At 46.0% G+C, this 25,480-nt stretch overlaps 1 protein-coding gene across 4 annotated transcripts in view; it reads right to left on the bottom strand.

Moving 5' to 3' along the window:
* The window catches only part of DNAAF6 (dynein axonemal assembly factor 6), a 59,522-nt gene that overhangs the window by 6,958 nt on the left and 27,084 nt on the right, over nt 1–25,480 (bottom strand). For all 4 annotated transcript variants that reach the window (XM_069944260.1, XM_069944258.1, XM_069944261.1 and 1 more), the window contains exons 4-5: nt 16,504–16,603; nt 15,096–15,192 (exon numbers count right to left, since the gene is read on the bottom strand). In XM_069944260.1, the coding sequence (XP_069800361.1) occupies nt 15,096–15,192; nt 16,504–16,603 (197 nt within the window). The remainder of the gene's footprint in view (nt 1–15,095; nt 15,193–16,503; nt 16,604–25,480) is intronic.

The raw sequence follows: 25,480 nt of genomic DNA on the forward strand, positions 1-25,480 counted from the left end.
TCAATTCAGATTTGAAATGGTGGGCGAAACTACTTGCTCTTAGAATGAAAAAACTTATTCCTGCTCTTACCACAGAGTAACAAACAGGTTTTGTGTAAGGCAGAGAAGGAAAATTTAATACGTCCAGGGTTATCCATGGGATTCATTATGCTAAAAGATCCAAAGTCCCACTGGTCCTTCTCGGCACAGATGCCGAGAAGGTAGGGCTGGGCGGTATACCGTGAAAATACCGATACCGTCACTGGCGTCGGTTAACCGACCTCAACTTTGCCCGACAGTATCTGCGGTATTTTCACCCCTCCCCCGTCAGACGAACACTTACAGCCGCCCCGGCCACTCACACACAGAGCTCCTCAGTGTCTGAAGGAGCAGGTGGCATAGACAGCAGAGACCGGGGGGGATCCATATCGTGCAGGAATCCCTAACTCCCAGCATCATCTATGGGACAGCATGAAGTGCTGGGGATCCCGGGCTGCGCTCCCTTCCCTCCATCCTGTCACAGAGGAGGCAGCTGGCGGTGACTTGGGCAGGTTATCCTCCTACCCGACTCAGCCCGCGCAAACACACTCCCCTCCCGGCGGCTTGCATGTGGATTTCCTCGGTTACTGAAGAAGCAGGGGCCGCGGGAGCGGGTGATAGAGTCGCTGCAAGTGCTGCAGCTGTACAGCGGGATCGGGGGTGTAGCGACTCTATCACCCGCTCCCGCGGCCCCTGCTTCTTCAGTGACCGAGGAAATCCACATGCAAGCCGCCGGGAGGGGAGTGTGTTTGCGCGGGCTGAGTCGGGTAGGAGGATAACCTGCCCAAGTATCCCTGTCTTGCAGTCCTTGCTCATTTTCACTAATTGTTTGAATTTATATTTTCTAAAGTTTTGCTGTACCCATATTCTAACTCATTACTTGCATAGTTTGTAAAATTTTAAATTTTAAATTTTTTCAGCTTTACTACTATTAGTCCAGGTTAATACTCTTCAGGTTACCTATTATCCATTGAGAGCTCACAGACAGGCTATGTGCTTACTCTTAATGGAAAATACTTATAATGTGATTTATTCCGTAGAAATTCTCTTAAAGTACTATTGCAGGTACCACAGTTGCATAATCTTTATATTGTTCTTATTGTTTGATTTTTTAGGAACCTTGTTACATGCTTACATTACACCTCACTGAATTGCTCGGTTATGGCATCACTTAATTTTACCTCTTGGAATGTCAGAGGCCTTAATACGCCCCAGAAGCGTAGTCAGATTTTCTCACTACTTAGACAAAGTTCCCCAGATATCTTGTTCTTACAAGAAACCCATTTCAGATCTTCTCATATCCCCAAACTCCACAATTATCCCTATGCACAATGGTTTCACAGCACACACACACACACGTCCGCATCAAGAGGAGTTAGTATTGCCATACATAGATCAGTCCCACTTCAAGTCTCCTCTACCTTAATTGATTCAGCCGCCAGATACATATTTATTAAAGGATCTCTGAATAATTCTACAGTTACATTAGCTAACATATATGCCCCAAATACAAACCAAGCAGCTTGGTATAGAACAACTTTGGCAGAATTAGCTTCCTTCACTGAAGGTTTATTAATACTTGGAGGAGACTTTAATTGCACACTGGACCCAGAAATCGACACCACTTCCAAAGCCCATACATTGTCACTTAAAGCAAGACGTAGTATACAAAGATCTCTTGCCAATTTACATGTAGTTGATAGCTGGAGACTTCTTAATCCTGTTTCTAAAGACTACACATTCTTTTCCCCAGTTCATGGTACTTATCACAGGATTGACCGTATATATATTCATTATGCTAAAAGATCCAAAGTCCCACTGGTCCTTCTCGGCACAGATGCCGAGAAGGTAGGGCTGGGCGGTATACCGTGAAAATACCGATACCGTAACTGGCGTCGGTTAACCGACCTCAACTTTGCCCGACAGTATCTGCGGTATTTTCACCCCTCCCCCTTCCCCGTCAGACGAACACTTACAGCCGCCCCGGCCACTCACACACAGAGCTCCTCAGTGTCTGAAGGAGCAGGTGGCATAGACAGCAGAGACCGGGGGGGATCCATATCGTGCAGGAATCCCTAACTCCCAGCATCATCTATGGGACAGCATGAAGTGCTGGGGATCCCGGGCTGCGCTCCCTTCCCTCCATCCTGTCACAGAGGAGGCAGCTGGCGGTGACTTGGGCAGGTTATCCTCCTACCCGACTCAGCCCGCGCAAACACACTCCCCTCCCGGCGGCTTGCATGTGGATTTCCTCGGTCACTGAAGAAGCAGGGGCCGCGGGAGCGGGTGATAGAGTCGCTGCAAGTGCTGCAGCTGTACAGCGGGATTGGGGGCGTAGCGACTCTATCACCCGCTCCCGCGGCCCCTGCTTCTTCAGTGACCGAGGAAATCCACATGCAAGCCGCCGGGAGGGGAGTGTGTTTGCGCGGGCTGAGTCGGGTAGGAGGATAACCTGCCCAAGTCACCGCCAGCTGCCTCCTCTGTGACAGGATGGAGGGAAGGGAGCGCAGCCCGGGATCCTCAGCACTTCATGCTGTCCCATAGATGATGCTGGGAGTTAGGGATTCCTGCACGATATGGATCCCCCCGAGCTCCATGTGAAAGCGGGCAAGAGGTGTCAGGTGGGGGAATGCTCTGCGGGGCCTGGCGGCATCAGGGGGCCCGGGTGACCCAGCCCCCCTGACATCACATCATTTGCAGCATCTGGCGGCCTCCCGGACCTGCCGGGTGCTGCAAATGGCGTTCCGGACCTGTCACTTTAACTGCATGCGCTCCTGATGAACGCTCGCAGTTAAATTCTGGGCTTTGATTGACAAGGTCAGGAGCCATTGGCTCTTGACCCTGCCAATCACCCTGGTATCCGGAGACAGCATTCTGCCTCCAGTCACAAGAGGCCGCTCTCCCTCCCCAGCGCTTTGGAGCATGAGTGACGTCACTCATACTCTGAGAGCAGGATGAAGGAGACGCTGCAGTTGGGTGAGTAAAAAAGTTTTTTATTTTGTTTTAGCATGAGGATGCAGACATGGAGAAAGAGAGGAGGAGGATAGATTCAGGGGAGGGGGTTAATTACAACTGATTGCCTACATATGGGGGGGGGGGATTGCCTACATTGGGTGTTAACTAATGGGACTGCCTACATGGAGGAGAGGGGGTTAATTTGCATGGGATTACCTACACTGGGGGTTAAATAACAGGCTTGCCTACATGGGGGAGAGGGGGTTAATTTACACGGGATTGCCCGAAGGGTGGGGGGTTAACTTGCATGCAATTGATTGCCCACATGGGGGGAGGGGGGTTACTTACATGGGGTTGCTTACACAGGGGGGGGGGGGGATTTACAAATCTACATGGGATTGCCTGCACTGGGGGTTAATTTACATGGGATTGCCTACATTGGGGGGGGGGGGGATGTTAAAGGGAACCTGTCACCCTGTGGCCCCAAGCAGGAACAGACATACCCTGCAATAAAGCTCAATATACTTACCACATCGCTGTCCGTTGCTGCCTGGGGCCACAGGGTGACAGGTTCCCTTTAATTTAAATGGGATTGCCTACACGGGGGGTTAACTAACAGGATTGCCTACATGGGGGGAGAGGTAATTTGCAGGTGGAAGCCTGTATTAAAGAAGGGGTTAACCAAGGGAGATGCCTACATGGGAAGTATGGAGGATAACTACCAGGGGAGATAACTGTAGGGGGAAACTACCAGGAAAGGTATCTATATGGAGGAGATACCTACAGAAGGGGGGCTAACTACCCAAGGAATTGACTACATAGGGGGAAATTAACTTCCAGGGGGGTAAATCACAGGGGGATGCCTACCAGGGACACTACCAATGGGAGAAATAGCTACATGGGGGATACTACCTACTAGGGGGTCTACCTGCACAGGGAGACCTAACTAATATACAGATGCACAGCGGGGGTATGACTACTATATAGGGGCACAGAGGGGCCTAACTACTATATGGGGCTGGGCACAGAAGGGTCTAACTCATGGGCCTCCAAACTGCGAAACCACAACTCCCATAATGCCTGGACAACTAAAGCTTTGGATTTGGTTGTCCAGGCATGATGGGAAATGTAGTTTTGCAACAGCTGGAGGGCCGCAGTTTGGAGACCCAGGGTCTAACTACTTAATGAGGGACACAGCGGTCTAACTACTATATGGATACAGAGGGGGGGGGCTAACTAGTATATGAGTTAATAGATGGAGAAAATAGATGTGTAGGATGATGGGGCATGAGTGAGGAGCCTAAACTGTTTGTCTGGCAGATCCTACTGAGAGAAGTCCTCATGGGGGCCCAGGCTGGATGGAGAAGAAGGGAAAAAGTGAGCAACTCCGATTGGAGAAGACGCCTCCTGTGAGTTATTGGCTGTAACTGCACTGTAATCACTTATGGTGTGTAGAGCTTATTTATGCCACTATATGGCCACTGGTGATATTGGACTGTGGATTTTATTCCGTAGCAGTGGTAGCATTATTCAGTATGTAGTGATAATAGTGAGAGGTGGTAATATTTGTCCCATGTAAAACCTGCAGAGAGGTGTCGTAGGGGGAATCTTCTGCAGAGAGGTATCGTAGGGGGAATCTTCTGCAGAGAGGTGTCGTGGGGGGAATCTTCTGCAGAGAGGTGTCATGGGGGGAATGTTATGCCAGGAGGTGCTGTGAAGGGTACAGTGCTCTACAGAGAGGTGTTGTGGGGGAATTCTCCAAAGTAGTAAATACTCTGCAGGGAGTTGTACTGGGGGGGGTTAAGGATATTCTGCAGAGATGTGCTGCATAGGTATGCTCTGCAGGGTGCCCTTGTAGGGGAGAAATGTTCTGCAAAGATCTGTCATGTGGGAGGATATAAGACAGTGATGTGGGACAATGGTCTGCAATGAAGGAGAGTAGCAAAAAGTTCTGCAGACTATTATCTTTTGTGAGAATGCTCTGTACAGTTGTTCTGTACAGTTATAGGATTATTACTATTGGTCTAGAGAGCTGACGTCCTGTACAGTAACAGGGTTTATTACTTTCCAAGTCAGCACTGCTCCTACAGCTGTAGTATGTACATAGCTGTATACCTGTGTATACACAATCTGTAGTGTGAACATAACTTTATACCTTTGTATACACGTCCAGGTCTCTGCTGAGATAATAATGACTATAGACTAAATGGCACAGTCTTGTGTTGCTGCTCAGTGAGTTCCTTATTTATTTTTTGATTTATTGAATCAAAATATTGCCAGTTTGGCACGGCCAAGTGGGTGTGGCTTGCAAAAAGGGGAGTGTCATAATTATCGGTCAATTATCGTTACCGTGGATACATGTACGATTAACCGCGATATTGATTTAGGCCAATATCGCCCAGCCCTACGAGAAGGCCTTCGATAGAGTCGCTTGGGATTTCCTACTTCAAACCTTACAAAAATCGGTTTTCCCCCAATGTTCTCTACAGCCGTCATGTCCTTATACACAGAACCCTCAGCGAGAATCAGAGTTAATGATACCCTGTCTAGCCCGTTCCAAATTAAGAATGGTACTAGACAGGGCTGCCCTCTGTCCCCTACCTTATTTGTACTTACCATAGAGATCCTTTTACAGAAAATTACACAAACTCCTAGCATTGAGGGCTAAAAAGTAGGTTCCGTGACCCATACTACAGCTGCGTTTGCAGATGACTTACTATTGTTCGTCACCAACCCCAAACAAGCCTTTCCAGTTATACTAAGCATATTCAAGGATTATGGCGTACTTTCCAATTTTAAAATAAACTACGGAAAATCTAGGGCACTTCATATTTCAGTACCTACTGCACAAATAACCCACCTTAAAAAATTAGCCCCCTTCGCTTGGCCAAATATAGCGATTAAATATCTAGGAACCCAAATTCCTAAAGATTTGAGTAAACTTTACGAACTAAATTTTAAACCCCTCCTGGCTAGGGAGAAAAAATATAGTCAAAACGTATATACTACCTCAAGTTTTATATTTCATACAATCTTTACCAATTAAGATCCCTGCTGTTTTCTTCTCAAAATGGAGATCTATTTGCTCCAAGTTCATCTGGCAAGGCTCTAAACCAAGAGTAGCATACTCTTACATGAGGTTACCAAAGCACTTAGGAGGTTGTGGACTACCAGATTTAAAAAATTTATAAGTCTTCCCCATTATACATTAAGCTGGAAAGGCATATCCTAGGTAAGGATAACCACCTATGCCTATGGACTAAATGCACATACTCAAATAAATGGGTAGGGCCACTACTGCAAGGTACACTCAATGTATGTCAAAATCACTTCTTAAAAACACTTTCGACTAAGGACCCCCCTCCGCATATGCCTATAGGGCTCATGCCAGCTTTTTTGAACAATTCTACTACTCACCTAATCTTACCATGGTCTAACCTAATGCATCTCCCTTCATACCCACATATAAGGTCAAATAAAGCAATCCCTTCCCTTGAAGGTTAACTAGGCCACCCTCCCACTGGAGGTACACAATCGTTACAATCAGAGACGTTTAATAAGGGTTGCTACGACTTTATAACTGTGTTCCCGAATTATTGAGAGGCTTCTTGGTTAGAATGCTACCTTAATATGGATCACCTCCCTAAAGGATTAATTTCTAAAATTTACAAAGGCCTCCTGTTGAAGGAAGCAGAATCCAAACCATCTTTCATTTTATCATGGGAGAAAGAATTGAACATGACATTCTCCCAGTCCACAATTGCACAAATCTACAAAAACTCGCATGGTTTTTCCCGTCAAAATTCAAGAAAATTCCTTCAAATTACTGACTAGGTGGTACAGAACACCTTATCTGTTAAAGAAAATGAACTCCAGGGACTATCTTCCATATTTGGTTATCGTGCCCGAAGCTCCAATGCTTTTGGATGGAAATCGCTAACCATATTCTAAACATCTTTGGCAGCAAATTTCCACTGGACCCAACTCTTATCTTGTTATGGGTCCCCTCCCCATTGTTTACTCCAACCAAAAATCACCTGCCTACTATCCTGTTATCAGCGGCAAAATTGCTCATTCGAATTCACTGGAAGGATGAATCCCCGCCCACGCTATGTGAATGGGTTGAAAAAGTCCAGCAAATTGCACGCTTTGAGGAGTTATGCAGCTGGGAAACAGGAACTTATGACAAATATCTAAATTTGTGGAAGCCATGGCATAAATTATATAAAAATTATCTATCTGATTCCCCAACTCCTTGAGAGGTTGTATTTGTTCATTGTGGATTTGTCATCTTCTTATTAAGGCTCTCCAATTTTTAAGGTACTGTATCTGGCATTCACCTACATTTCCTTATCACCTCCCGCCTAATTCATTATTATTTCACTCGCTGAGCAATTCTCACAACACATGATTCCTTAGTCATTTATTATAATATGTATGTTCACCCTTTGTTCGTAGGAGAATGTGATGTTCACGATCTCTGTTATTTATTTTATTTTTGATGTTTGCCCTATTCTCTTTTCTGAGTTCACATCTGCAAAAAACTATATAAAACAGTTGACTTTGATCAATGCAAAAGACATCTTAATGACTATGTAATTGGGGCTAGGACCTGCGTGTCCTAATTGTTATTACAACTTTTCTGGAAGATGTTCTTCTAATATCTCTTGATCACAATAAAAATTTGTTTAGAAAAAAAAAAGGCCATAGTGCTTGCAATTTTCCACCTACAGACCTATATGAGCCCTTATTTTTTGCAACACCAACTGTACTTTGCATTTCGGGGGATTTAATGTTTATGGTAAAGCCCAAAATTACCTTAAAGTGTCACTGTCGTTATAACTTTCAAAATCTAAATCAACAGTAGATGTGATATGTTGAAAAAAACAGAATAACAGACTAAACACAGGAATTCCGGCCAGTACAGAGATTCATGGCTCAATGTCTCCATCAGTCACATGACTGTCTTCTCTCTGTGAGCGCTCTGATGGCCAGGGATACACAGAACTTCCTGATTTCTGACTGTTTCCTGTTTTTTGAGAAGAAAAAAAAAATCACAGGTGCCGTGTTTTCCATGATGACTGAAGTCTAAATTGCAAACTTGCTGTATATCCCATCTACTGTTGATTTAGATTTTGAAAGTTATAACGACAGTGACTCTTTAAGAACCGCAACAATTTTCAATTTAGCGGTTTAGTTTTTTCCTCCTTGCCTTCTCAGAGCTATAACATTTTTGTTTTTCCATCTACAGGGCCAGATGAGGGCTAGTCCTTCCTTTCAATGTAAATTATAAACCCTTTAATTACTAGCAGCGGCCGCCACACAGACAAGCCTGCACTTCTGGGACTTAAACAGTGGGTCGTGACATCACCATTTTTGCAAGAAATTAAAGACTTCATGCAGTAATTAGTGCGGTTAAAAAAGCACTATGGGGGAGATTTATAAAAGGTGTGTAGGGAACTGGCTCAGTTGCCCCTAGCAACCAATCAGATTCCACTTTTCTTCACAGATTCCCTGGAAAATGAAAGGTGGAATCTGATTGGTTGCTAGGGGCAACTGAGCCAGTTCTACTTTACACCAGTTTGATAAATCTCCCTCTACATGTGCTTTTTCTGTAGTAAGTGTCTATAGGTAATCTGTATGACTCTTGTTGGGCAATAACTAGAGAAGAGCGAACCTCGAGCATGCTCGAGTCGATCTGAACCAGAACTTTCGGCATTTGATTAGCCATGGCTGCTGAACTTGGATAAAGCCCTAAGGCTATGTGGAAATCATGGATTTAGTCATTGGCTGTATCCATGTTTTCCAGACAACTTTAGAGCTTTATCCAAGTTCAGCAGCCCTAGCTAATCAAATATCGAAGGTTCGGGTTCGGATCGACTCGAACCCGAACCCGGTTCACTCATCTCTAGCAATAACATATATTAAAATAGCTTCTGGCTGGAATTCTTGTTTTGTTTTTTTGTTTTTTTTTTACAGTTAGTCTTATATAATATTCTGATTTTCCAAGATAATGAATTTTGGGTTTTCCTTGGCTGTAAGCCATAATCATCAACATTAACATAAATAAACTCTAGAGAAAGGTCACTATGTTTGTAATGACTCAGTTGAAAACCTGAAACAAAAACTTTTTGATAATATTCTAATTTAATGCACTGTATATTCCTTTTACCTCTACTTCTACATTATTTCTTAGAACCAGATCCCTTTTGATACTATCGACCAAAACTGTTACAATTTAATGCCTGAGAGACAAAATCCTTCTAACTTCTAGCAGTCATAACTTTTTTAAGTGTAGCTGCATGAGATCTTATTATTTATGAGACAAGTTGTAGTTTTTATAGGAACTATTTTCAGTAAGGGGCCTATTCCACGGAGCAATAATCATCCGAATCAGCCCGATTCGGCCGATTATCGCTCGTTGGAATAAAGAAAAAGGTTAGCCGATGATCGTGTCATCGGCTGATCGTTTCTTTAGGCCCAAACCTAAAATCATCGTTCACCCACCGCGCATCGCTGCGTGGAATAGCAATGTGCGGCAGGCGACCGACGATTCAAGCAGCATACATTACCTAGCAGGGCTTCTCCTCCGCTCCGTCTTCATCCCGGTCCTGAGTGCAGCAGAAGCTTCAGTGCGGCTTGACTGAGCTGTCAGACCGCTCAGCCAATCACAGGCCAGGACCGCCGTGGCCAGTGATTGGCTGAGCGGACTGACAGCTCAGTCAGGCCGCTCCGGAGTTGATGCTGCACACGGGACCAGGATGAAGACAGAGCGGAGGAGCCCTGCTAGGAAATATATGCTGCTAGGACATCGGTAACTATGTCCCTGCAGCCCTCGCTAAACTATTATCGGACCGTGGAATAGGCCCAGTAAGCGAGCACCGATCTAGCAGATCAGCGCTCGTTTACATTATCGATTGACCTGTGGAATAGAACCCCAACACATATTGTATTCGACAGCTTTTACTAATTATCTGGATTTAAATATACAATTGCTATTTCACCATCTGTTTAGTATTTTTTCCTTTTACCTTAGGCCTTATTCACATGTCCCGTAATTTACAGATCCGTATTTACGGATCCGAGTTAGTGCACATTGATGTCTATTGGGCTATTCCCACTATCAGTAGCAGAAATGGATGAAAATCAATCCTGAAAAAAAGGACATGTCCTAGTATGGACCCAGTGCGGACCCAGATTTTTTTTACGGATCCTCTCATTGAAATCAATTGTTTACGGATTGTAACATGTTTGGCATATGTATTTCTGTAAAAAAAATACGGATGAAGTGCAACTTGAAAAGCAGTGAGTAGTGAAAACTGATTTGCAGAAGTACAGATGCAATACGGATGTCCAATCCGTAATTTTTAGCGGGTTGTTTAACCCTTTGAGGACCAGGCCCAAAATGACCCAGTGGACCGCGCAAATTTTGATCTTAGTGTTTCCGTTTTTCCCTCCTCCCCTTCTAAGAGCTCTAGCACTCTCAGTTTTCTATTTACAAGCCATGTAAGTGCTTGTTTTTTACAGGAATAGTTGTACTTTGTAATGGTGTCATTCATTTTACCATAACATGTATGATGGAATTCCAAATATATTATTTATGAAGATATAAATAGGTGAAATCGTAAGAAAGAATGCAATATGGTAAAGTTTGGGGGGGTTCCTGTGTCTACGTAATGCACTATATGGTAACAGCGACATGACACTATTATTCTATAGGTCAGTCCGAACACAACCATATGCAGGTTACACAGATTCTCTAATGTTATATATATATTTTTTTATTAAATCCTTTTTTTTGGCAATTAAATATTAATAAAATGGGCCTATTGTGACGCTTATAACGGTTTTATTTTTTCACCTATGGGGCTGTATGGGGTGTCATTTTTTCCGCCATGATCTCTAGTTTTTATTAATACCATATTTGTGAAGATCGGACGTTTTGATCACTTTTTATTGATTTTTTTTAATATATAATGTAACATAAAATCGGTAATCTGCGCACTTTTTCCCCTCTTTTCGTGTACGCCGTTTACCGGTCGCAATGACGCTTGTTATATTTTAATAGATCGGACAATTACGCACGCTATGGTATATTATATGTTTATCTATTTATTCATTTTTATATGTTTTATTTATATAATGGGAAAGGGGGGTGATTTAGACTTTTATTGGGGGAGGAGTTTTGGGGTAGTGTGTTAGTAGGGATGCACGATGCACCGAAATATCGATACTACTATCGATATTTCGGGCAAAAAAACCGTTCGATACCAGGATTTCCTGGTATCGAAACTTTAAGTTAAGCAGAGAACACGGTGGGCGGCTAGCTGAGCGCCGGCCGTGTTCTCTATGTGCCTCCCCCTGCCCCCTGCAGTCTCCTCCTCTTCTCTCCCTCCCTCCGCTCCCATTGGCGCCAATTTCAAATAGCCGGCACTTAGCTATTGCTAGTGCCGGCTATTTAAGTATATAGATGCCGCTGTCACACTGACAGCGGCATCTGACCCCTCCTGAGCCCGCTCCATATGCTGCAGGGGTCGGCTACTGTGTGTAACAGACCCCCGCTGCTGGTGTCTCTCTGATAACAGAGTCCGGCTCCGCCAGACTCTGTTATCAGAGAGATGATTTATGCGGAGGAGCCGGAGCTGCACGGAGAGCGGCTGGAGAGGGAGAGCGGGAGAGGAGGACGGAGGAGAAGGCTGGAGGGAGAGCGGGAGGTCCGGGAGAGAGGAGTACGGAGAGGGAGAGCGGGATGTCCGGGAGAGGAGCCGGAGCTGCACAGAGGAGAGCGGCTGGAGAGGGAGAGCGGGAGGTTACGGAGAGAGGACGGAGGAGAAGGCTGGAGGTGGGGAGGATGAAGAGGGAGAGCGTGGGTCTGTGAGATCCGGGGGAAGTGCAGCACATGTGAGGATCCAGCCGGCTGGCAGGTGGGGGAGGTGGCCGGGGCTGAGAGGAGCAGATAAGATCGGCTGTAGTGTGTGGGATCCTGTGTAACCTCCTCTTCTCTTCCTCCGCAATCTTGGTAACTGGTGCAGCAGAGCTGTCTTAGTGATAGCTGATGCAGCAGAGCTGTCTTAGTGATAGCTGATGCAGGAGAGCTGTCTTAGTGGTGGGTGGTGCAGGAGAGCTGTCTTAGTGGTGGGTGGTGCAGGAGAGCTGTCTTAGTGATAGCTGATGTAGCAGAGCTGTCTTAGTGATAGCTGATGTAGCAGAGCTGTCTTAGTGATAGCTGATGTAGCAGAGCTGTCTTAGTGATAGCTGATGTAGCAGAGCTGTCTTAGTGATAGCTGATGTAGCAGAGCTGTCTTAGTGATAGCTGATGTAGCAGAGCTGTCTTAGTGATAGCTGATGTAGCAGAGCTGTCTTAGTGATAGCTGATGTAGCAGAGCTGTCTTAGTGATAGCTGATGTAGCAGAGCTGTCTTAGTGATAGCTGATGTAGCAGAACTGTCTTAGTGATAGCTGATGTAGCAGAGCTGTCTTAGTGATAGCTGATGTAGCAGAGCTGTCTTAGTGATAGCTGATGTAGCAGAGCTGTCTTAGTGATAGCTGATGTAGCAGAGCTGTCTTAGTGATAGCTGATGTAGCAGAGCTGTCTTAGTGATAGCTGATGTAGCAGAGCTGTCTTAGTGATAGCTGATGTAGCAGAGCTGTCTTAGTGATAGCTGATGTAGCAGAGCTGTCTTAGTGATAGCTGATGTAGCAGAGCTGTCTTAGTGATAGCTGATGTAGCAGAGCTGTCTTAGTGATATCGGATGTAGCAGAGCTGTCTTAGTGATAGCTGATGTAGCAGAGCTGTCTTAGTGATAGCTGATGTAGCAGAGCTGTCTTAGTGATATCGGATGTAGCAGAGCTGTCTTAGTGATAGCTGATGTAGCAGAGCTGTCTTAGTGATAGCTGATGTAGCAGAGCTGTCTTAGTGATAGCTGATGCAGCAGAGCTGTCTTAGTGATAGCTGATGCAGCAGAGCTGTCTTAGTGATAGCTGATGTAGCAGAGCTGTCTTAGTGATAGCTGATGTAGCAGAGCTGTCTTAGTGATAGCTGATGTAGCAGAGCTGTCTTAGTGATAGCTGATGCAGCAGAGCTGTCTTAGTGATAGCTGATGCAGCAGAGCTGTCTTAGTGATAGCTGATGCAGCAGAACTGTCTTAGTGATAGCTGATGCAGCAGAGCTGTCTTAGTGATAGCTGATGCAGCAGAGCTGTCTTAGTGATAGCTGATGCAGCAGAGCTGTCTTAGTGATAGCTGATGCAGCAGAGCTGTCTTAGTGATAGCTGATGCAGCAGAGCTGTCTTAGTGATAGCTGATGCAGCAGAGCTGTCTTAGTGATAGCTGATGTAGCAGAGCTGTCTTAGTGATAGCTGATGCAGATGCAGCAGAGCTGTCTTAGTGATAGCTGATGCAGCAGAGCTGTCATAGTGATAGCTGATGTAGCAGAGCTGTCTTAGTGATAGCTGATGCAGCAGAGCTGTCTTAGTGATAGCTGATGTAGCAGAGCTGTCTTAGTGATAGCTGATGCAGCAGAGCTGTCTTAGTGATATTGGATGTAGCAGAGCTGTCTTAGTGATATCGGATGTAGCAGAGCTGTCTTAGTGATATCGGATGTAGCAGAGCTGTCTTAGTGTTATCTGATGTAGCAGAGCTGTCTTAGTGATAGCTGATGTAGCAGAGCTGTCTTAGTGATAGCTGATGTAGCAGAGCTGTCTTAGTGATAGCTGATGTAGCAGAGCTGTCTTAGTGATAGCTGATGTAGCAGAGCTGTCTTAGTGATAGCTGATGCAGCAGAGCTGTCTTAGTGATAGCTGATGCAGCAGAGCTGTCTTAGTGATAGCTGATGCAGCAGAGCTGTCTTAGTGATAGCTGATGCAGCAGAGCTGTCTTAGTGATAGCTGATGCAGCAGAGCTGTCTTAGTGATAGCTGATGCAGCAGAGCTGTCTTAGTGATAGCTGATGCAGCAGAGCTGTCTTAGTGATAGCTGATGCAGCAGAGCTGTCTTAGTGATAGCTGATGCAGCAGAGCTGTCTTAGTGATAGCTGATGCAGCAGAGCTGTCTTAGTGATAGCTGATGCAGCAGAGCTGTCTTAGTGATAGCTGATGCAGCAGAGCTGTCTTAGTGATAGCTGATGCAGCAGAGCTGTCTTAGTGATAGCTGATGCAGCAGAGCTGTCTTAGTGATAGCTGATGCAGCAGAGCTGTCTTAGTGATATCGGATGTAGCAGAGCTGTCTTAGTGATATCGGATGCAGCAGAGCTGTCTTAGACAGATATCACTAACTTTATTTTTAACACAATAAAATAAAAATAGGCCAAAAATTGGTATCACTGTAATAGTGCAGGGGTATTATATTTCTACCATTTTTTTTTTTTTTCTTTTATACTTTACTAAGTATCGAACTGGTATTGAGTATCGAAATAAAAAAGTTAGTATCGGTATCGAACTCAAAATTCTGGTATCGTGACATCACTATGTGTTAGTGTTTTGAACTTTTTTTTTTTACACTTTTGAAGTCCCTTTGGTGGACTTCTACATCCAGTACTTTGATTTATACACTGATGATTGCTATGCCATAGGCATAGCATTGATCAGTGTTATCGGCGATCTGCTCATTGAGCCTGCCTGTGCAGGCTCAGTGTAGCAGATCGCCGATCGGACCGCACGGAGGCAGGTAAGAGACCTCCGGCAGTCCGTTTCAACGATCGGGACCCCCGCAGTCACATCGCGCGATCGCTGCAGCGTGTCATTACCGGTGAGGTCCCGGCTGCTCACTGCAGCCGGCCCCCACCTCCTATGAAGCGCGCTCCGCTCCGGAGCGCGCTTCATAGCGGGAATAACACCCATGACGTAAGGTTACGTCATGGGTCGTCTGGGGACAGACTTCCATGACGTAACCCTACGTCCAGGGTCGTCTAGGGGTTAAGGACCAGAAAATATTACTCGACATGTGCATAAGGCCTTATGGTAAAAATAAATGCAATGATTTAAAATATGCAGTATCCTTTTACTAACAGCAGTTTGACTGTGTGTGTTCTTCATAGAGAGGAAATGTTGTGACAGAAGCAATTTAAGAAGTTAAAAGATCTTTTGTGAAAAAATGATACCAATAGCTACAAAAAAAACTTGCTTACCACCAAATCCTCACAGCAGGCTGTTGATGGGTCTTTTCGACTCATGCCCAAAAAGATATCTTCACTTCTAACTCTTTGCTTAAAGTGCATTTCATGTCTGTGGGAAAAAGTAGGGGAATTAAAGGGGTTATCCAGCACCACAAAACCATGGCCACTTTCTTCCAGAGACACTTTTGTCTCCAGTTCAGGTGCGGTTTGCAATTAAAGAGGATGTACCATCAGGATGTACCAGCCGTTCTATGCATGGGTACCGGGTCAGGGCAAAGGCACTGGAGGTGGGCCGGCCCGCCCCCAGTGGGAGGGAATTCCCTCCCCTCTATGACACGGCTCCATTCACTTTAATGGAAATGAGTTGCAAAACCTGCACCCAAATTGGAGACAAGATTGGAGCTGTCTCTGGAAGGAAGTGGCCATGTTTTTGTAGAGCTGGATAACCCCTTTAAAGGAGAATTCTAAAGAAAATAAAAAAAAAATCACCCACAGGCAGCGGGATGCAGGAACATAATAAAGAATGTATACTGTTGTCTGACAGCTGCAAATAGAGATGAGATAATTAACAGTAATAACAAAGAGAAGCACTTTGTTATCTTTGTAATCCGCCTATCAGCCTGCTGCCTTTTAACTTGCTGCCGCTCTGTGTCGCTTCTCCCCGGATACCTAGAAAGGCTGGATCCTGTCCTGGGAAACTTCGCCAAGGATCCAGCTTTTCCAGGCACCCGATGAGTAGTGGTACGGAGTGGCAGTCAACTGAAGAATGGATTGCAGAGATAACGAAGCGCTTCGCTTTGTTATTACTGTAAGTTCGCTCATCTCTAGCTGTAAGCCTCCTTCAGCTCCTGTGGCTGCAATCGTACACTGCAGCAGCAGGAGCTGGGCCATGATGTACCAGGAAGCCAGGAGAAAATGACATCTGGCTGCTGTCAAAGAGTGCTGAGACAGATAAGCAAACATTTTCTATTATGTTCCTGCACCCCCTGCCTGCAGTTGATTTTTCTTTCGCAGGGATTCTCCTTTAAAGGGGTTATCCAGTGCTACGAAAACGGCCACTTTCTATAAGAGACAACACGACACGTCTCCAGTTCAGGTGCGGTTTGCAATTAAGCTCTATTCACTTCAATGGAACTAAGCAGCAAAACCCCGCCCAAGCTGGAGACAAGAGTGGGGCTGTCTCTGGAAGAAAGTGGCCATGTTTCTGTAGAGCTAGATAACCCCTTTAAAAGGTGTTATCCAAAATTAGAAAAAAAAATACGGATACTTTTTGGCAAAAACAGCACCAACCCTGTCCCCAGGTTGCATGTGGGATTACAATTCACATCCAAATTGAAGACAGGAGTGGTATTGTTTCTGGAAGAAAGTAGCCTTTAATCATCATTTTTACCAGGTATATTTATACTTTCAAGGTACTTACTCAGGCTGTTGTCTCTGATCTAAAGAGTCATCAAATTCTGACCCCTCAGGTACTTCCAAAATATCCCATATCTTCTTGCTGCTTTTGTCTTTTTGTAATGCTACAAAATGAAGTTAGCATATCAGACTAAACAAAACGTTCAATAAAAACTGAACATTTTCAAATACTAAAATACAAATACATTCAAGTTCAAAAATCACATTAATGTATAAGGCTATGTTCCCACGCTGTATAGACTAGTGATGTCATGATACCAGAATTTTGAGTTCGATACCAATATAAACTTTTTTTTTTCAATGCTCGATACCAATTCGATACTTAACGCTTTAAGGACCGTGCTAACTTTCGTTTTTGCGTTTTCGTTTTTTCCTTCATGTGCTTAAAAGGCCATAGCACTTGCATTTTACACCTACAGACCCACATGAGCCCTTATTTTTTGCGTCACTAATTGTACTTCGCAATGACAGGCTGAATTTTTCCATAAAATATGCTGCGAAACCAGAAAAAAATTATATGCGCAGTGAAATTGAAAAAAAAACGCAATTATTTTTCTTTGGGGGGGCTTCATTTTTACGCCGTGTGTCCTATGGAAAAACTTAGTTGTTATATATGTTCCTCAAGTCATTCTGATTAAAACAATATGTAACATGTATAACTTTTATTGTATCTGATGGCCTGTAAAAATTAAAACCATTGTTAACAAATATACGTTCCTTAAAATCACTCTATTCCCAGGCTTATAGTGCTTTTATCCTTTGGTCTATGGGGCTGTGTCAGGTGTCATTTTTTGCGCCATGATGTGTTCTTTCTATCGGTACCTTGATTGTGCATATGCCACTTTTTGATCGCATTACATTTTTTCTGGATTTGATGCGACCAAAAATGCGCAATTTTGCACTTTGGGATTATTTTGTGCTGACGCCGTTTACCGTGCGAGATCAGGAATGTGATTAATTAATAGTTCGGGCGATTACGCACGCGGTAATAGCAAACATGTTTATTTATTTATTTATTTTTATTTGTAAAATGGAAAAAGGGGGGTGATTCAGACTTTTATTAGTGGAGGGGATTTTTTATTAATAAAAACACTTTTTTTAACTTTCCCTTACAGTAATATGAAGCCCCCTGGGGGACTTCTATATACACAGAACTGATCTCCCATTGAGATCAATCCTGTGTATATAATAGAGCAATGATCCATCAGATCGTTGCTCTATTATAATGGTCTGCTGCAGACCATCTGAATAGATTGCCGAGCCGGGATCAGCGTCATTCCGACGCTGAGCCCCGGCCGGCTCATTAGAATGGATCTCCCCTCCGACATTTGAATAGTTAATTAGCCGGCCGCGGCGATAGGCCGCGCCGGCTAATACACGCGGTCCCTGGCTGCACTTAGCAACCAGGGACCGCGCGCTGCAGAGAGGGCTCACGCCGGGAGCCCTCTCTGTTTACTCTTAACGGCCGCATGACGGGTATACCCGTCATGCGGTCGTTAAGAGGTTAAATTATATCCATTAAAAAAAACTAAATACAAGAATAGAAATGCCCCCTACCCAGCCGGTCGGGTCCGTACGAACCAATCTATGTTCCTTTCATTTTATTACTTAAAAAATAAAGTTTACATTATTTAAAATAAACGTGCTTAAAAAATTGCCCTACTCTGATTCTTAACACTTTTTTTTATCTTTTAGCGAGCATGGCTGTGGTGTAAGGGGGCATTTTTTGCGCCGTGATCTGTAGTTTTATTAAGTACAATATTTTTATGTGGTACGGAATTTGGTAGGTTTCTCCGCTTGCACTGTTTACCTGCGTGATTAGGAAGGTGACCATTTTATACTATGGACAATAACACTTCAGCTGTTGGGAGGGAAATTGTGGTCATATAACACACACACTTCAGCTCTCAGGGGGATTATGGGGGTAGTAGTCATGTAACACACTTCAGCTATCAGGGTATGATGGGGATTGTAGTCATGCAACACACACTTCAGCTATCATGGGGATAATGTGGATTGTAGTCATGTAACACACTTCAGCTATCAGGGGGATGATGGGGGTTGTAGTCATGTAACAAACACTTCAGCTATCAGGGGAATGATGAAGGGTTGTAGTTTCACTATTTCTGCTGTCAGGTGGATGATGGGGTTGTAGTCATGTAACAAACACTTCAGCTTTTAGGATGATGGGGGTTGTAGTTGCACTATTCCTGCTGTCAGGGTATGTTGACCACTGACCCAGCAGGGTGACCTGGATTCGGGCGGGAAAGTAATCTGAAGGCTACAGCCCCCTCTCCCCCTTCCCAGTGAGAGCTAGGCCGACCCCCCCCATTCACCCCCCACATTACTGATGTCTGCACGGGGAGTGTCCTGCCACCCCCACTTCACAGTCCTGCCGCCTCCACCTCACAGTGCAGCCAGATGTTGTGGCGGCATCTCCTCCTGAGGCACCTCCAGCCTTCTCCTTCGTTCTCCTCTTGCGGACCATGGCGCCGCTCTACCCCTCCAGCTACACATAGTAGCCGACCCCTGCTGAATATGGAGCTTGTTAGGAGAGGATTAAATGCTGCTGTCAGTTGTGACAGCGGCATCTATAAAGTTACATAGCCGGCACAAGCGATCGCTGTGTTCCAGCTATTTAAAGTTAACGACCATGTAGCAGAGAGGAGGGCGGGCTGAGGAGGTGACACCAGGGGGGGATACGCAGAGGACATGACAGACACTAAGCTTGTTGCCTGCCATGTCTTCTGCTGTATACTCTATGATAAGCCGTGCTGCTGTTTTGAATACCAGGGAATCCTGGGATCAAACCGAAAAAATGCCCCAAAAATAGATAGTAGAATTGATTTTTGAATGTCTGTTCCGTGTGAACGGCCGTTGTTTAACACTACCTATGGCGGAAATTAATGATCTTTTTCATTAATTCCAGCTGTAGGTTGTGTTAAACAACGGTTGTTCATGAGGAACGGCCGTTGTTTATACAGAGTGGGAACATAGCCTAAATATAGAAGATTCTAAAGGTTTTACAAACTTTCAAGCACCACTCTCTAACCTGCAAAGCAATCCTTATTCAGGAATGAGAAAATGTTTTGAAAACCAACAATTATTATTTAGCCATCTTGTGGGCCGTGACCCCTTCATGGTAATATGTTGTAGTATTGATGTTCTGAGGATAGATGGTGTAACATCAGATCTATAAAGTCTGTGTTTACACTCTGCTATGACAGCTGGATTAGTTACTGTATTCTTTAGTACCACTGGCTATTATCTGTTAATATTATTTACTCAAAGATGCACAACAGTACTGACCACATTTAGAGTTTTTTATTATTTCTTCATGGATTTCAAGGGAAAATCTGAATAAGGTTATGTGCACACACAGTATTTTTGCTCAGTATTTTGGAACCAAAACCAGGAGTGGATAAAAAAACCAGGGCTGTGAAGTTGGAGTCGGAGTCAGAGCTAGTTTTGGCTGGAGTCGGAAGAAAATGTACAGACTCCGACTCCAGCTTTAACAAAATCTTTAAAAAATGTAGAATTGAATTTTAATATGAATTTTACAAGTTTTGCTCATGAATATATATTATAACATTCTAATAGGACACTGGCCCTATTACATAAGGGTGGTCATGGAAAAGTTGTCAGTCACTATTTGGCAATTTGTTTCTGAGCTGGAAGAGTCCATTGTGTGGGGGGGAAATCTGTGCTGTTCTCTTCCTGGATGCTGGATGACTGTATATGAGCAGCAGTGTAATATGAAGATTTCCTGTGTAATATAGAGGAGGAGAAGACATAAGTAGTGTAGCAGTAACCTCTGTCCTCAATGTGGTGTTTTCTTACTGGGAGAAGATTGTGTGTTTTTCTTGGCTGCAGCAGTGTTCTATGGCTGCAGCTGTGTGTGTGTGTGCGCGTGTGCTATGGCTGCAGTAGGTTGTGTGTGTGCTATGACTGCAGCAGGCTGTGTGTGTATGCTATGGCTGCAGCAGGCTGTGTGTGTATGCTATGGCTGCAGCAGGTTGTGTGTGTCTTTGCTATGGCTGCAGAAAGCTGTGTGTGTATGTGAGCACTATGGCTGCAGCAGGCTGTGTGTATGCGTGCTATGGCCGCAGCAAGCCGTGTTTGTGTGTGTGTGTGCGTTATGGCTGCAGCAAGCTGTGAGTGTGCTATGGCTGCAGCAGGTTGTGTGGGTGTGTGTGTATGCTACGGCTGCAGCAGGCTGTGTGTGTGTGTGTGCGCGTGCTATTGAGTGCCCCCACAGTGACCTTCTATATCACTGTGTGACCTCTATATCACTATGTGTGACCAGGGCCGTATTTGCCACTAGGCACCCATGGTCCGGTGCCTGGGGCGGCGCCCGCAAGACACATTTCTTTTTTTATTTTATTTTTTTGGTTTACCCCCTCCGCCGCCCGGGTGGTGCGGGGCTTGTGATCGGTCAGCTGGGCGGCAGGGACAGAGGCAGGCTGGGAAGGTCCCCCTATGCAGGGCCGGCGTGAGCTTCCGGCACAGACTGTCACACAGGCCGGAAGCTCACAGTGCAGCCCCGCAATGCCCGAACTTCCCTGCTCAGCAGCGTGCGTGTGATGTCATCACGCCGCTGTTGAGCAGAGAAGTTCGGGCATCTCCGCCCCCCCCCCCCCGGCTGGTCCCTCTGCCCCCCCCCCCCCGGCTGGTCCCTCTGCCCCCCCCCCCCGGCTGGTCCCTCTGCCTCCCCACCGGCTGGTCCCCTGCCACCCCAGCTGCCCTCCCATCTTCTCACCCCTGCCACTACAGCTGCCCTCCCATCTTCTCCCCCTGCCACCCCTAGCTGCTCCCCCTGTTACCCAGCTTCTCCCCCTTTCCCTGCCACCCCTAGCTGCTCCCCCTCCCGTCACCCCAGCTGCTCCCCGTTACCCAGCTTCTCCCCCTTTCCCTGCCACCCCTAGTTGCTCCCCCTCCCCCTGTCGCCCCAGCTGCTCCCCCTTTCCCTGCCACCCCTAGCTGCTCCTCCTCCCCCTGTCACCCCAGCTTCTCCCTGTTCCCCAGCTTCTCCCCCTCCCTGTTGCCCCGACTGCCCCCCTGTCGCCCCAGCTGCTCCCCTGTTCCTCAGCTTCTCCCCCTGTTCCCCAGCTTCTCCCCGTCACCCCAGCTTCTCCCCCTGTCGCCCCAGCTTCTCCCCCTGTCGCCCCAGCTTCTCCCCGTATCACCCCAGCTGCCCTGCCCTCTTCTCCCCCTGCCACCCCCCCCAGCTGCCCTCCCATCTTCTCCCCCTCCCCCTGTCGCCCCAGCTTCTCCCCTTCGCCCCAGCTGCCTTCATCGCCCCAGCTGCTCCCCCTGTTCTCCAGCTTCTCCCTCTCCCCGTCACCCCAGCTTATCCCCCTGCCACCCCACCTGCCCTCCCATCTTCTCCCCGTCGCCCCAGCTTTGCCCCGTCGCCCCAGCTGCTTTCATCGCCCCAGCTGCTCCCCCTTTTCCCCAGCTTCTCCTGCTCCCCCTGTCACTCCAGCTACTCCCCAGCTTCTCCCCCTCCCCGTCACCCCAGCTGCTCCTCCTGCCACCCCCAGCTGCCTCCTTTCCCCAGTTACCCCCAGCTGCCTCCCTTCCCCAGTAACCCCGCTCTGCCAGCCTGCAGACGAGTTGTGGTCGGAGAAGTCTTCATGATGGCTGCACCAGATGGAGAAGAAAGCAAAAAGTAAGCGACGGCAATCGGAGAAGACGTCACCTGTGAGTAATTAATAACTGCACTGTAATCAGTTCTATAGTGTGCAGAGCCTGTGTACCATTGGGGTCTAAATGGGTCAGTGTATGGTTTGCGGTAGTCTACTGACACAGCCCCGCGGTCACTACAGTACACTAGCACAAACTTTTAAACTATAATCCAACAGCTGCAGGTACTGCAACTCCCAGCATTCCTGAGGGCTGCAGACTTTCAGTACATGCTGGGAGTTGTAGTGCCTGCAGTTGTTGTAGTTGGGTCCTATACACTGGATGCTTTGTGGCATATCAGAATACATAGATCTGTGGGGGCTCAGTGTAGGAAAGTGACCCCAGAACAGCACTTATAGGGGATACAACAAAGACATCTCCCTCTATCCCCTATTAGTGATGTTCTGGGGTCACTTCCACACACTGAGCCCCCACAGATCTATGTATTCTGATCTCCCACAAAGCATCCAGTTTACAATTTACCTAGGACCCAACTACAACAGCTGCAGGTACTACAACTCCCAGCATATCCTGAGGGCTGCAGACTGTCAACACATGCTGGGAGTTGTAGTGCCTGCAGCTGTTGTAGTTGGGTCCTAGGTGCATTATACACTGGATGCTTTGTGGGAGATCAGAATACATAGTTATGTGGGGGCTCAGTGTTGGGAAGTGATCCCAGAACATCACTAATAGGGGATAGGGGGAGATGTTTTTGTTCTATCCTCTATTAGTGCTGTTTTGGGGTCACTTCCCTACACTGAGCCCCCACAGATCTCTGTATTTATTTAATTTTTTTTTATTTAATCTTTATTACAAATATACAATTAACATGTCTTATAAAGTCGCTCACAATCATAATATTTCATAAATACCCCTTCCTACCCTCACAAGGAACAGTTACTCGTATTTAGCCTTAAACCAGTACAAAACCTATTCCTCCCGTGGAGTCACAACGAGAGGCTACCCCTACTTCCTCCTCCCATTAGCTGTACAATCTGCATTGATCTGCACTCGCGCAGGGTTCCCGCCCCCGCCCACCCGCGCGAGGGCCGCACCCCCACCCAGGCGAAGCCGGACACCAAACTGCACTACAAAACCTACTTCCATAAAGCATATAATTCTAAATAAAAAAATAAAATATATATTATTAATTTTTACATCAAAACAAAGCACACACACAAAAAAAAAATTAAATAAATAAGTAAATTCCTTCTTACCAAAATTAATTACCCTTTACATCCACGACCCTCTTCAGCAGATCAAGCCTGCGCAGCCTCCCTCATTCACCAGTCCATTCACACCCAGGCCCGTGTTCCGAACTTTTACGGCCCCCCAGGTATCCGGCAGCAACAGATACCTTGCGCCACGCCACTCTAGTGCACAGAAAAGGAAAGCCGAAATCTCGCGATGTCCGAGATTTCGGCTTTCCTTTCCCGTGCACTAGAGCAGTGTTTTTCAACCAGTGTGCCGCCGGCGCCGTCCCCCTCACCTACTGGCCCGGACGTGCTCCTCCAATCAGGGGAGACCAGGAGCGTGGTGCGCCACGCACCACGCTCCCGGTCTCCCCTGATTGGAGGAGCACGTCCGGGCCAGTAGGTGAGAGGGACGGCGCCCGCGGCGAGCATCTCAAGGAAGGTGAGCAGGGATGGGGGAGAAACAGGAGAGAAACATGGGGATGGGGGAGAAGCAGGGGGGAGAGAAACATGGGGATGGGGGATAAGCAGGGGGGAGAGAAACATGAGGATGGGGGAGAAGCAGGGGGGGGAGAAACATGGGGATGGGGAGAAGCAGGGGGGAGAGAAACATGGGGATGGGGGAGAAGCAGGGGGGAGAGAAACATGGGGATGGGGGAGAAGCAGGGGAGAGAAGCAGGGGGGAGAGAAACATGGGGAAGAGAAACAGGGATATCCCTTTTGTGTTTATCGAAACAGGCCCAGGTTTCACACTGAGTGAGTATAAATACATTTAGAATCTATATTATTAACTATATATAATATGTACTGTTTTAGTGTAATTTTGTGCCATTTTGGTTGGTGGTGTGCCCCGGGATTTTTTAAGTATATAAAGTATGTCGTTTTCAATAAACTTTGTAAAAAAAAGTTTATTTGCATTCATTTTAATGGTCCAAAGAATGTCAAGCAAAATGGTCGGCCCTCGCACATGTTCACTTCATCAAATTTGGCACTCTTCGACAAAAGTTTGGACATGCCTGACCTAAGGTCACTGAAATACAGGATATCCTACTTTAATTATATTACAAAAAAAAAAATCTAAACCATATATATGTCTGTCCGGCCGAGCCCCGGACCAAGGCGCAGCTCCCGCCCGAGCGCACGCAGGCAGTCCCCCCCCCACGACCACCCCCTTGATCTTCCCCTTAGTTAACACCAAAATTCCAGAGCATCTCGTGTACTCCACAGGCCACAATCTTTTATAAGAATCATGGAAAACCTACACCACTGGTTCTTACTAAGCCACTTACTCAAGCCATTAAATGGGTGTATTACTTTTCTCCATATATTATTTTACAGTCAAACTATCAACTGTCGTAATCTTGCAAACCTTTGATATATATTCTTCCACCACCGGACTCTCTTTTGCCATCCATTTTCTAGCGATCAAGATCCTTACTAAAAAGAACAGCTTATTCAGCAATTTTTTCCTTCTATCATTTACCTCTTCCCATTGGCCTAATAACCATACCTTTGGGTCTCCCGCTTCTATCATTTGTAATCGCATCTTAACCATTTCTAGTATTTTGTGCCAGAACTCACAAATTGGTTTACACTCATAAAACAAATGAAAAAAAAACAGTATCACTCTTCCCACATTTTGGACACTTACTATCACCCCTACCAAATTTTGCCAATATTCTCGGAGTGTAATAAAGCCTATAGTGAATAAACCACTGTGATAATCTAAAATCGTGACTATATGATGCTCGTCTCCCCCCACTTCCATATATTCAACCATTCTTCCATACTTATTAAAGGAGTAGTGCGGCGGTAAAAAATTATTCACAGAATAACACACATTACAAAGTAATACAACTTTGTAATGTATGTTATGTCTGTGAATGGCCCCCTTCCCCGCGTCATAAGCCGCTGAGCCGTGATTGGCCGAGTACAGTTATGCTCAGCCAATCGCGGCTGAGCAGTTCATGACGCGGCTGTCACTCGGGAAGATCGAAGGTGTTCGGGCGGGCCGGCCGGCGATGACGTTTGGCACAAGATGGCTGACGCGTGTCGGCACGGATCAGGTATATATAATGCACTACACTTCCGGGTACACTGGTG

The sequence above is a fragment of the Dendropsophus ebraccatus genome, chromosome 10 (assembly GCF_027789765.1).
Source record: "Dendropsophus ebraccatus isolate aDenEbr1 chromosome 10, aDenEbr1.pat, whole genome shotgun sequence".
NCBI classification, from domain to species: Eukaryota; Metazoa; Chordata; class Amphibia; order Anura; family Hylidae; genus Dendropsophus; species Dendropsophus ebraccatus.